This window comes from Cladophialophora bantiana (assembly GCF_000835475.1).
Source record: "Cladophialophora bantiana CBS 173.52 unplaced genomic scaffold supercont1.7, whole genome shotgun sequence".
Classification (NCBI taxonomy): domain Eukaryota; kingdom Fungi; phylum Ascomycota; class Eurotiomycetes; order Chaetothyriales; family Herpotrichiellaceae; genus Cladophialophora; species Cladophialophora bantiana.
The window spans coordinates 1,597,988-1,611,219 of NW_015971581.1; the positions used below are offsets into that span (position 1 = coordinate 1,597,988).

At 52.6% G+C, this 13,232-nt stretch overlaps 4 protein-coding genes across 4 annotated transcripts; 2 read left to right on the plus strand and 2 right to left on the minus strand.

Moving 5' to 3' along the window:
• Positions 1-432: 432 nt before the first annotated feature.
• Positions 433-2,632, plus strand: Z519_05576 (uncharacterized protein; the record flags this gene model as incomplete). Its single annotated transcript, XM_016763316.1, has 4 exons — positions 433-1,758; positions 1,844-1,994; positions 2,093-2,139; positions 2,231-2,632. 4 exons carry the CDS (start codon positions 433-435, stop codon positions 2,630-2,632), a joined length of 1,926 nt encoding a protein of 641 aa, XP_016620929.1.
• A 259-nt stretch (positions 2,633-2,891) lies between these two features.
• On the minus strand, positions 2,892-4,472 carry Z519_05577 (uncharacterized protein; the record flags this gene model as incomplete). The annotated part of the gene is made up of 1 exon (XM_016763317.1): positions 2,892-4,472. One exon carries the CDS (start codon positions 4,470-4,472, stop codon positions 2,892-2,894), a length of 1,581 nt encoding a protein of 526 aa, XP_016620930.1.
• Positions 4,473-5,238: 766 nt separating this feature from the next.
• Z519_05578 (uncharacterized protein) lies at positions 5,239-8,776 on the minus strand (the record flags this gene model as incomplete). The annotated part of the gene is made up of 3 exons (XM_016763318.1): positions 5,239-5,393; positions 5,451-8,436; positions 8,492-8,776. The coding sequence occupies 3 exons, from the start codon at positions 8,774-8,776 to the stop codon at positions 5,239-5,241; spliced, it is 3,426 nt and encodes a 1,141-aa protein (XP_016620931.1).
• A 2,526-nt stretch (positions 8,777-11,302) lies between these two features.
• On the plus strand, positions 11,303-11,707 carry Z519_05579 (60S ribosomal protein L23-B; the record flags this gene model as incomplete). The annotated part of the gene is made up of 2 exons (XM_016763319.1): positions 11,303-11,453; positions 11,511-11,707. 2 exons carry the CDS (start codon positions 11,303-11,305, stop codon positions 11,705-11,707), a joined length of 348 nt encoding a protein of 115 aa, XP_016620932.1.
• Between the last annotated feature and the right edge of the window lie 1,525 nt (positions 11,708-13,232).

The window sequence follows — 13,232 nt, forward strand, 5'->3', positions numbered from 1 at the left end:
GGGCCGTTATGTAGGGTGGCCAGATTCATTGCATGACTCCACATGTACCCATCCCTCAACCCCAGAATGTACAATGCGTCCATAACTCCAACTCCACCACATCAGGGTCCTAGGTCGGCAGTTGTGGTTCTGAGGCCACCTCCATACAATCCACTTATTCACCAGAATCTCGACCTCCCAGACGGCGTTACGGCAATATGATCAACACCCGGCCAGATTCGATATATATTCATCTTCAGACATCCCCGCAACGAAAAGTAAGCTGGCTAAGTCCTTGCTTTTCAGAGACACTTGAAGTTGACTTGATATTGAACTGATTGTCTTTCTTTGCTTGTCGAAGATTAGAGCCCATTGGAATAAAGCGAAGGCCCTGGAACTTTCGATATCCTTGACACGATCTCCGAAGCATAAACGCTTGCCCGCAAAGCTGCAATGAGCGACTTAGGCATCGAGTCGAATATCGCTCCATACGAACCACGAAGTGTATTAGAGACGCTCCCATGCAGTTTACCCATATCGCAATTTGACAACGATATTGATTTTGAAAGTATTGCCCCTCCGCTAATACAATCGCTGGGAAATCTTACGACAGCAAAGCTCTCTTCAACATCAATATGGCGGGATGTCTTCGCCCTGACGGGCACTATGCGAACATTCTACTCGGCCGACTCAATCTTGAAGGCCTGGACTGAGACATGCACATCCAGACAGGCTGGTGATTTTGTGCCCATCCAAGGATCGGCAAAGGCAACACGGCTGGACAAGGACATCGGATGGGTGGATGTCTCCTTCACATTCCGTAATCGACGGACCCCTGCTTCCGCTTGCAGAGGAGTCCTTTCCCTGGTTCTGGAAGAAGATGGAAACTGGAGGATTTGGCTCATAAGAACTATCCTCGAGCAATTAGAGGGGTGTGAGAACGTTGATATCCTTCCAGTTGTCCAAACAATGTCAGACGGAGTGAACGGGAATAAACTGCAACCAGACGGCATCAATGGCGTCAATGGGAGCCACATGGCGACGAACGGGGCCAACAGCACTCTCAGATACTTCGATTGTTGCGTCATAGGAGCTGGTCAAGCAGGCCTAGGCTCAGCAGGCCGGCTGCAAGCCCTAGGGGTCTCCTACGTGGTGCTCGACAAGAACGCTCAAATCGGCGACAACTGGATGACACGGTACGATTCCGCCAGGCTGCACACTGCTCGCGAATACAACCACTTGCCCTTTGACCGGACATTTCCACTACCATATCAAGAATTCCTCACAAAATACGACCTTGCGAGAGGATATAAAGACTGGGTTAAGAAATTTGGAATCGACAAGCACATCTGGTTCAACACGACTCTTGAGTCGGGGTCATGGGATGAAGAACGCAGGGTATGGACATTGCACATCCGTCGTTCAGATGGTTCGACCCAGAGCCTCACCTGTCGACACGTCATAATGGCCACCGGTGGCGGGGGGCAGATTCCCATCATGCCGCAGTACCCTGGCCGCGACATCTTCCAAGGCACAGTCCTCCATTCCGCCGACTACAAATCCGCCGAGCCCTGGCGCGGCAAGGCGGGTATTGTAGTCGGCACGGCAAACACGGCTCACGATGTCGCCGAGGACATGGTAGAAGCAGGGCTCTCACAGATCACCATGGTCCAACGTTCCCGCACGTACGTGCTGCCGTGTGAATATTTCAAAGTGATTTCCGATCGGTCGTACAACGCAGATGTGCCAACGGCCGATGCTGATAGAGCGCAGTATTCGGTAAGGATGTTTCCACGTTGAGACTTTGTTTCTTTCTCGCCAGGGGTCAATGCCCACCACGATGCAAGCTGACCAGCACTTGCAGATGCCGTATGCGGTGACGAGGCTCCTGAGTCGGAAAGCCCTGCATGGGATGGCAGCCAAAGAGCCTGAACGGTTCGAGGCGCTGGAACGGGCTGGTTTTAGAGTCGAGAGATATGGCGATATCATGTGGCATATCTGTGAGAAGTTAGGTGGTAAGTCACCGTCCTATTCTCAAGACGGTCTCGAACTCGGAGCACCATCGAGACATTACACTCCATCAAAAACATGTTAAGCTAATCAATGTCCATAGGACATTACATGGACGTGGGTTGTTCCGAATTGATCGCAAAGGGTTTGGTAAGCTTGCCTCCTTTGCATCACTCAATCCTTACAGACCCCTCTCGCACCGCTTGTCCCTTAGCTAACACTCCTGGACCTTCTTTCCCAGATTAAAATGCAATCCAACGCCCTGCCCACACATTTCACCCGCACGGGCCTGTCCTTCAGCGACGGCAGCGAAATTCCCGCGTCCGTAATAATCTTCTGCACAGGATTCGTGGGCAACATGCGCACGGACGTGGCCCGCATATTCGGCAAGAAGGTCGCGTCCCGGGTGGACGATTTCTGGGGCCTCGACAGCGAAGGGGAACTCAAGGGCGTGTTCAAGCGGAATAATCATCCAAACTTGTACTACATGGGCGGGACGATTGGGCACGCGAGGTATTTCTCACGCCATGTGGCTTTGCAGATCAAGGCGGAGCTGATGGGCACGCCTTTGCCTGTTTATGAAGGGGAACGAAGGCACGAGACGGGGAACTGGAGAGCGGTGTCGGACGGCGGGGAGTTGTGATATGGAACCAAGCATCTGGTAGTGATGATGGACTCATAACTATATATTGGACGTCCATCCCGCATGCCAGAAGTTGACCTTCGGGGAAATATCAATCAATAGAGTCTCGCGCGTCTGGCGCCGTACATTCGTATTCCTATTTGTCTGCTACCGCAGTTCTCCCCGTCGTCGTCGCCGCTGCCGTCAGAAGAAATTCCCAATCAGCCACAAGGTTGGCTGACGGCCTCTGTTCTGCATCCTTTCTGTTCGCCACTGGCTCTCACTTTAGAAATCCCCAGAGGTTGTTGAGGCTCTCGCTCAAACAAGGGTGCGCAAAAATGGCATTTTCTAGCTCGTCGTACGTCACTGTAGATGCGTCGAAATAAAAGTGTGTCAGCGGATACGGCGCACTACCACCAAGTTTGATGGGAGCAACTCCTTTGGCTAGGAGAGTGGTGGCGTAACACAGAAGAAGAGGAGGGGGAGATCGAGAAAGAAAGAGAGGAGAAGACTTACAGCCACCCAACATGGCCAACTGGACCATGCTCATGATCTCCCCGCCTTCGATGCCCAGACAAGCAAAGCCCAAGATCTCCTTCGTGTCGGCGTCGACCACGGCTTTCATGAAACCTTTAGTCTCGTCCATCTCCAGTGCTCTCGCCACGTACGACATGGGCATCTTGGCCACCTTGATGTTCCGTGGAGGTTTGAGAGAGCGGGCTTCTTTCTCCGTCATGCCGACGCGGCCGAGCTGCGGGTCGATGAAAGTCGTGTAGGGTACGAGGCGGCCGCGGATGGAGGCAATCTCGCCGCTGTGTGCGTGCGTGATCAGGTTCTGGCGCAGGACGCGGAAGTCGTCGTAGCTGACGTGCGTCTGCTGCATCCCGCCCTTGATGTCGCCGAGGGCATAGACATTTGGGGCCGTGGTCGCCAGGTGCTCGTCGACCTTGATGAAGCCCTTGCTGTCGACCTCGACGCCGGCGCTCTCGAGGCCCAGGTCCACCGTGTTGGGCGTCCGGCCTGTGGCGACCAGGACGTGCGAGCATAGCAGCGATTTCGGCGTGCCGTCGCCCTGCGTCAGCGAGACCACGATCTGGCCTAGCGTTACGTTCGAGACCTCCTTGACCGTCGCGCTCAGGTACACGTCGATCCCCGCGCCCACAAAGATGTTGCGGATCTCCTCCGACACGTCGGCGTCTTCCTTGGGCAGGAGCTGGGCGTTCTGTTGAACCAGGCTGACCCGCGCCCCAAAGCGTTTCATCATCTGCGCAAACTCGCACCCGACAGCTCCTCCCCCGATAATGGCTAGATGCGGGGGCACCTCGCCCAGCTCCATGATCGTCGTCGAGTTCAGGAGGCCCTCTGTCCTCTCGGCGTTCTTGACTGTCAGCTTCGCGGGCGAACACCCGGCGTTAATGAAGATCTGATCGCCAGTAATAGTGACGGTCTGCGTCTTCCCGCCGCCGTCGCGGGTCACGACGACTTCCAGCTCCTTAGGCCCCGTGAATCTTGCTTTGCCCATGATGAGGTCGAGGTTGTCGGTGTTCTTGATGCGGGTCTCGCTGCCGCCGCGGAAACTGTCGACGATGTCGCGCTTCCGCTTCCGCACCGTCTCCATGTTTAGCACGAGGCTGGACCGCTTGAACTGGACGCCGTAACTCTGCGCGCGGCACGCCAGGTGGGCGATGCGCGCACTGGCCACCATGGTCTTCGTCGGTGTGCAGCCTTCGTTGATGCACGTCCCGCCCACGTGAGTGGCCTCGACGAGCGCAGTGCGATGACCAGCTTTGGCAAAGGCCTGGGCCAGCGGTCCTCCGCCCTGGCCGGAGCCCACCACGATGGCCTCATAGTGGCTTGTCATGGTCGTCACGATGGATCGCCTCCTCTCAATATGGGGTAGCGGTCCGCCCTGGAGCAACGAAGCAGACGCAGCGCGTGAAAGGCTGAAGTCGATGATGACCTTATGAGCTCGCCAGGTCCTCGCGGTCGCTTTCATCGACACGATAGGTACCTCTGGAGCCTATGCCTCTTGTATAGTATTCAACCCGTCATCATTTTTATCTCGAAATAGCCAAAACAATGAAAAAAGAATGAACATCAACAATAGAGACTGTCATGGGCTTCCATTCCACATGCAAGACGCTTAGTCACCGGACTGATTGTGTCATCCATCAAGTACGGCTGCCTGCATTCGGAAAGCTACCTACATAATAACTTAATCGTTGGGACGGAGTACAGCAAAGTGAGATGTGCTCCGTTGATACCTAATAATTATTGGGCATTGTGTGGGGCACCAAGAAACACGGCCCAGCACGGGCCAGGTTGCCTGGGTGCTGAAGAGGTCGCTTACTAAAATCGGATTGATGGATGAATGGGTGAACGAAAAGAAACAAGTCAATAGTATAAAGTGGTGTGCAAGACGAAGGGCCCAATTTGCAGCAAAAAGGGAATCCCACTAAACATCATACCAACTCCCGCGTGTTAGGTCAATATCCATCTCTTGTACAAAAGGGAGTGGTTGTTTCCCTCCTAGCTTCTTGGTTAATTTGCCCATGAAATACTTCCCCCGGTAACCCATTTCAAGAGGATTACTCCACATAAGACAACCATATGTCACTGGCTTGCCTTCAAGCCGTGTCCTCTTCCATATAATCTCCATTCAATCCGTTTGCTTCGGCCATGTCACTGTTCATGATCTCCTCCTGGATGCCCGGCACACCAGTCTCGCCTGCGAGTGCTTCGGGTTGGTCCTTCCAGAGCCCCTCGTGGTGGACTTTCATGCCTGTAATCGTTCTAATTAGCATTTACCGACAGTGGGAAACGAAGGGGGTGAACTCACTAGTTGGGAATGGGTACCAAGAACTCCAGTCCTCCAACATGAACACCTCAACGGTACCTGGGTTTGACTTCGGGTCGCTGCTGGTGGGATTGGGCGCCGGCACCGTCTTCTTGAGCTGCCCTTGTGGTCCTGGCGCACGTCTGAGGTTCTTCAACTTCGCAAATACCTTCAGTTGAGCTGCCATGGCCATCTCAACCATCGGGCGGCCGAGGCACGCATGTGGACCGTATCCGTGATGAATGTACAGAGCTCGATCCCTGGTGGGATCAATCTCGCGCGGGTTCGGGAAGACGCTCTCGTCTAAGCCGGCCGCAATGAAGTCGACGTAGATTTGGTCGCCGGATTTGACTTCGACTTTCTGGCCGTTGTCGGGGATCACAGCGTCTATGTTTGCCTTGCGAAGGAGCCCAAATGCCGCCGGTGCCAATCGATTAGCTTCAAGAGCGTATCCCTTGAGCTTCTCGAAATCGGCAGGATCGTTTGACCAAGCACATCGTTGGATCTCGGGCCAGTGCTCCTTGTATTCGTCCGACAAGTAAACGTCCAACATCTGAATGAAATGTTGGGCCTGGGTGGCAACAGCGGCCGCAGCGGTGGGGATGATGGTTGACACAACCTCCTCAACCGACTTGCCTCCTTCAAAGAGGCGTTGCAGGAGAAGGGTCCCATAGTCGCCGAGTAGCTCTCCAGTAGTTCCCATAGAGAACAAGTCGCGGATACGGAGTACTCCACCAACTTTGACCGCCTCGCAAACGATCTTGACAAGCTTGGAGAGTTGATCATTCGCCGTCTTTGCACTTGCTCGCAGTTTGAAAGAGCTTGCAGTATCGAGATCCAGGAAGACGTAAGCGAACATGATGGATAACGCAAGGTAGAGCTGATCGACCTCGACTCCGACCGGGTTCACATCTCCGGGCTTCTTAAGCGGCAAGTGGAACATGCGAGCGACGAATATAGCATGTGACGGGTTGCCGACATCGCGACAAGCGTCAAGCTGGTACCACTCTCCTCGGAGCCGTTCAGAGCGGGCAACCACAAGTTGAGTGGTTAGGTCTTCGTAGAATTTTTGGACCTGTGCAAGACCGTTGACCGGGCAGTAGAGGGCGTTCTGGACTTCCTTCCGTTGGGTGGCGTTGGCCTCGCTATCTCCGCTCAGCATGTAATCTTGGTGAGTCAAGTAGAAAGTATGTGGACCCCATGGCACGGAGAAAGCAGCCTGATCCGCGAGAACTCCTGTGACAGCCTTCCATGACCGAATCGATGTTGGCACGCCGACGTAAGTCGGTCGATCGAAGTTGTAATCCTGCTCTTTACCAAGCTTGGTCAGGATCTTGCGGTTCTCTTCAGGAACTGTCAATGGAAACATGGCATAGACTGAATTTCCCCGGTAGTAAAATGGTAGAGCTCGCATGAGCAAGGTATAGAAGCAGCCTCCCTGTGCAACGGTGGGGTCTGATTTGACTTGAGACCAACCCCAATTGGTCAGGTTCGCAGGAGTGTAGTCGACGGTATAGAATCGATCGCCCCTAGTAAGAGCTACGGCGTCTGCCAGAATGGTTCGAGAGATAGTATAGCCAGGACATAGACCGGATCCAGGCTCCAATGGATCCTTTGCATCTTCGGCAACTATGCCAGGATACAGTTCGACGTAGTCAGGGTGCTCATAGAGAGCTTTTAATGAACGTGCGACTTCCGCATTCTTGGTAATGTCGGAGAAGGTCTTGTGAGGCTCAAGTTTGAAGAACTTCCTGAACTCGTTGAGTGTCGCCACGTTCCAGGCTCGTGCTTGCTGGATACCCAAGACATCAATCAACTTCATAACCAGGGGCACGTTCCTCGGTCCAAACGCGCAAGCGACGTCTTCGGTGGCTTCGGTCAGGATCTTGATGAGATCTTCATCCCGAAAGGTCCCTCTCTGTGTGCGTTTGTATCTACCCGAGTCAAGTTCCCATTTAGTAGGGTCGGGGCCACGATCGTCCAGCCACTTTTTCAGTCTCGGTAGCAGCTCCCACTCGGTGACGGTAGCGACATCTCTCCCAGGGAAGAGAGACTGATATAGATCATTCGTCCATTTCTCGTCCTTGATGCTGATAGCTGAGTGCCATCTGTAGACCAGGTTGAACTCCACACTGACTTGATTTCCCACGCCTGAAGGGATCCCGGCGCTGTCAAAAACATCCGCGAAGTTCTTCCGTGGATCCAGCGTCCAAGTCGAATTAGTGCGGTTGAGATTCAGGATTGTTCGGACATAGTCGTTAAGAATAATATTGACATAGAGGCCGCAGGTCACCAGTCTGGCCGTCTGGAATAGGTCGTTGTCCAGTTTAGTAATAGCCACTGTATCCTGGTCGTTCTTTGGCAACTTAAAGCGACCTCCTTCGTTGATTTCCTTGAGCTGCATGGCAACGTAGTTGTGGAAGCGGTTGAAGCAGACAATGATGGCAGAAACGCCTGGCGGAAAGCCGAGAATCCGTTTCTCGCAGAAACTGTCGGGCTTCAGGAGACCGTCCTTGAACGTTCTGATCTGGTTCTGCTCGTCCTGGCTGCTACCATAGAGAGGTGCCAGGTCCAAATAGGAAGACGTCTTGACCACTGAATAATCGTTGTCATCGGTGTGAAAACAGTCATGAATGATTATAGTTGCGAGGTAGAAGAGCATGCTAGAGATCTTGTTCGGGTGTTCTCTAGGCTCCTCACCCCGGGCGAAGATGGCATCGAAGATGACGCCGGGATCAGGTAACACTCCCGGCTTGAGTGTTTGAGGAGTGACAGTCCTCGCATAATAAGAACCAGCCTTGCCAAGATGCGGGTACATGATGTTGTTGTTGGAGCCATCAGCGGTTCGGTATTTGTACTCATCACCCTGATATGACAGGGGAGGGTGCTCCAAGTTCTCCCAAAGCAATTTGATGAATTGGCTGGTCAAGTCATCAAGAGACTTGGACCCGGGAGGCAGCGAAGCTGCCAATTGGAGAATTCTCTCCATCTGCAGATAGGCTAGATTAGACATGATAGAATGGATTATTCTCGAGGTTGCTCACTTGATACTGGCGATCATCGACAAGGCCGCCGTCGAACAGTGTCGTGTCAACCAAAGAACCAAGAAGTCCGATATTCTCTCCTATGCGAGGTGCTTGAGAAGCAACATCGGCAAGCACTCTGGCTAGAAGGGGCCGGGACTGTACAGTGGCGCCATTGATAACAGTATTGGTTGGATCAGTAGTTGACCCAGCAATGCTTTCAAAGAAACTTCTGATCGTGGTGCTGATTCTGTATCCTGCGTGATCCTGGCCGGAGCCCGATGGAAGATCACGCGAGCCGTCCATTGCGTTAAGAGAAGTTGATGAAAGCTTCCTTTTTCGCGCCATCCTGGTTGGAAGAGGCCCCAGCTATATAGGCGAGACCCCATAAGGCGTCGAAGGAACGCAGGCTGCAAAGACTGGAGTAATGTCCGGAAGTGTCGCAGTGGGAAGAGAAGGCAGCAAAATCAGTAAACGAAGACCCAGGAGTCTCGCAACGCTCTCTTGACGAATAAGACTGAGAGCTGAGCCTCGAGCTGAGGCTCCTGGGCCCACAAGACCAGCAGGGGTGCATGGGGGGCCGAGGGCTCGTGGTCTGCAATAGCAACATCCTGATTGGCGAGGGGCTCCTCGAGTGGTAATGGCGACGTTCAGCCCATCGCCCCCTGGCTCCTAGACCGGCCTCGGCAGCACGCGCAATGGCGCCTTTTTCATATCTTTAGAGTCATTTGAGTGGAGAAGGGTCAGAAAGTGGCCAGGAGAGGACGGGTTCTGCGACAGTAAGCAAATAATAAGCCTGAAGGAACAGTATATCGTCAATGAGGTGTAGGACTCAGTTATGACTGCAATACTGTATCGCTCCCCTTGATGGATCATCGACAAAAATCTGCTCGAGAATTATCAGCGTCTTGCCCATGAGCCAGGGTAATGACGAGGTCCAGCCCATGCAACCAGCCCCCGGTGTCAATCTGGTTAAATCGCTGCAAGCCTAAGGGGCCACCCGGGGGGGGACTGACAGGAGCCGGTGGCTAACTAACCTTAAGCATACGCACGTCAACCGGGGGACTTGAAGATCCAACGTTCACAATGTTCTTTTGTTCGATTGACTTATCAGAAGATACACGGTATCTTTGTCTGCCTTGCCTCGGAAAGCACAGATTGTATGACTTTGTGAAATCCTCAGATTTCAAAATAGAAATCTTCTTCCGTTCCGCGTGTAACCGGTCACCCCCTGGTTGTTTGGTCATAGAGAACACCTATTCGGGCAACCCACAAGAACGATAGGCGTCGTAACTAGGAGGCTGCGTCACACCACAATGCATCGATGCTGTGGAGTACAATTTCAGCCATCAGCCAGCCTCACCACTGCTTACGGGACAAGAAATGCAGGTCTTGGTGGTCTTGAAGCTCACATTTGCCTCGATCCGAGACACAATAATCAACACACAATAATCAACACACAATAATCAACACACAATAATCAACACACAATAATCAACACACAATAATCAACACACAATAATCAAATAGCGAGCCCTTGGGACACGGTGTGACGCTTTCGAACACACGTGGCTCATGCCTGGCATGTGTTCGAAACTGTTGCAAAGCAACGAAAGCAGGAACCATGGCGTGCTAACAAGCGGCCCCAGCCTCACCAAAGAAGTGCACGAAACATCCTTTCAGGACGCTCAGGGATAAGGGGACAAGCAGGCACCCCTGCAGACAATCCTTCCCAGTCCTGTCAGGATACTGAGTATATATGTATATCTCGTGGTCTGGCTGTTATATGATCGCTATACAAAAGCTTTGATAAGCCTCGAGGTCTAAATGATTGTGTAAGGCAAAAAGCGTAGAGCCACCCATTAACTTAGAGGCTGCATCAGTGTCAGCTGCAAGTTCCAGTGCTGTAAGGATGTTACAAAGGCAGCAGCCACTGTTGAGCGGGGGCCACACAGGTTGTCCGCACGAGAAACAGAAAAGATGGAATCCCACACCAGTTACAAGATCAACTTCGTGTGAGTGCTGCTATCGAGCAGCGGTTTTATAGCGACTAAAAGACACGCCGTGTAAGAATCAATGCTGTAGAAAGCTGCTCAACAAAAACGAAGTGACTATCATTTTAAGCGAGTGAACTTTAATATGCAAAACACAGAGAATGCTTCTGTTCAAATGGAAAGGAACCTTTAGAGCAAATGAAGACGGATCTTGGACGGATATCAACCTGTTTCATCCTGTAGAAGCATGCCCAAAAGGGAAAGTGTCGGGTCAGACCATGTCATTTACCCTCCCAGGCTTAGCTGCCCATCGGCCAATAGAAAAATGCCAAGATTTTTGTCTTGGCATTGTACCGCACACGATTTTTCGATGGACCTTTTCATCATCGTCGACAGTAGACCACTGTGCAGCTCCTTCTCCCGAACCTTTTGACATAACCCAGATATCAAACCGTCGCCAGGATGTCGAAGCGAGGGTACGTGGCTCTGAATCACCTTCAGGTTCCCTTTTGGACGTGGAGGATCCTCAAATCTCTCATCGACTGTTTTTGCTTTTGAGAAGAACTACACTGATATACTCAAATAGTCGCGGTGGTGCCTCTGGCAACAAGCTCAAGATGACTCTCGGTCTCCCTGTGTATGTGCATCCAAATTGTCAAAGTTCAGATCCCCCGACCACTCTAGCCTTCCAGCTCCAAATGCCTCGCCGGCGCAGTCTATTTGGATTCAATGTTGCGGTTTACGGAAAATTCATATACCTGCTGATGGAGAACAATTTCATGCGGATTGGCCTTATGTTATCGACTGTATACTGACGGGGCATAACAGAGGAGCCGTCATGTCATGCGCAGATAACTCGGGTGCCCGAAACCTCTACATTATTTCCGTTAAGGGGATCGGTGCTCGACTGAACCGATTACCCGCCGCGGGTGTGGGAGACATGGTCATGGCCACAGTGAAGAAGGGAAAGCCTGAGTTGAGGAAAAAAGGTACGCTGGACCAACCCCCTCATCATGATGGATGGAAGGGCTCACGCCTTCATTTAGTCATGCCCGCAGTCGTAGTCAGACAATCGAAACCTTGGAGGCGGCCGGATGGTATCTACCTGTACTTCGAAGACAACGCCGGTGTCATCGTGAATCCGAAGGGCGAAATGAAGGGTAGCGCCATCACAGGGCCGGTGGGCAAGGAGGCTGCTGAATTATGGCCTAGAATTGCCAGCAACAGTGGTGTCGTCATGTGAAGAGGAAGGATTGCTGAACATAGGAGTCACGTTTGCGCCAAGGACAAGATTCAAAAAGCATGTCCTGGATTGCGAGAGGGGGAAGACGGCTATCCTTTTGCCTCGTCGGCGGAAGTTGAGACGATACCGCAGGACACTTTGTCATGAGCGACGGGCCACGAACAATGAATCCTAGAGAATGCAGACAATATGTGGTTGGCGAGCCGAGAATCATACGGTCCACCCTGCATAGAAGTTTGTCCCCCAAGGGCCCATCTGTGCATCGATTGAGCATCAAGGGGATAGCATCATCCAAAGAGAATTAAAATCTTTCACCGAGGGGGCCGGGATAGGATTGGTAGAGAAATGCATGTGTGAACACATTCGCATGCGCGCTTGATACGGCCCAACTAGTCGACGAGAAAACTGGGATTCCCTGCTGAATTGTTGAATTGAGCATTGGCTGCAATTGGAGAGAAGACTGCCCATCGAGCCATGGATGTCGCGGGGGAGCTGAAATGTAGCCCTAATTCAAGGTACCAGGCCTCGAAGATGCTCTTTGCACGTGGCGAGGGCTAGAAGACCACGCTGAGGCTTGTAAACTGCGCCCAGTCACTTCCTAGGTTCTGGCCGCCGCTTTGACTAGGCCACGCTCATTCCTCAAGGACGCACTTCCGTGCCGGGAGTTTGGTTCTCGAATCAAATTGAAGACTGTTGTCTAGCTGCATCTAGTCTCACTCACCCATCAAAATCACGCATTCAAGCCCTGAGGAACGGACGAATGCAGCAGCCAAAGGCTAGATCAGCAGAATGAGCACCCAGAAAGGCAAGAGCAGTTGCGGCTCCGCCTGATCACAAGGACCAATTCAACCAAGTCCATATTTTCACCATGCCTGGCAGTCTGGAGAGGTCAGGCTTTGGGACTTCCCGGCGGCTTGGATGTGATAGGTATCGTTCGGGCTCCAGCTGTCATGCCATTCTGCAGCAGTGAAACAAACTGATGGTTCGACACAGAAAACAAGAGAGTGGCCGGTTGCGCGGAGCCTGATACCTTTCTGTTCAGCTGCGTCTTGTCTAATACTATCGGTTCTGCTTGACAGTCTCAGAGGCCCCAGAAACCGGGGACGAGGGCTTGTCTTGGCTAGTCCAGAGCACACGCTCTGAGGGGTTTGAATCGACCCCGCTCTCTCACGCGATGGAGGTCATTCGGTGGCTTGCTGTGATGAATAGAGGCTAACTTAGACAGGCCCTTTCAAACCCACCGACTGGGCTGGCAGCATTCGCGACTCCTCTCTCAGCCTGAAGCCGTCGCCTTTGACAACCCATGCCATTTGCAAGCACTACTTCTTTTTCCTCAACCCTCCCCTTGCGGCTAGCCACCCCCCCACAACCCTACCAAGGAGCCATTCGAAGAAATATCTAAGCAGGGCAGAGTTTGGCCGTCATCTCGAATCGAAGTCGATCACAATGGAGGTTTGCGATCGGCGAGGATCTGGAGGACCTAAGCGAGGAGCAAGAAGAGTCGAACTTTGAGCGCTCCCAAAGC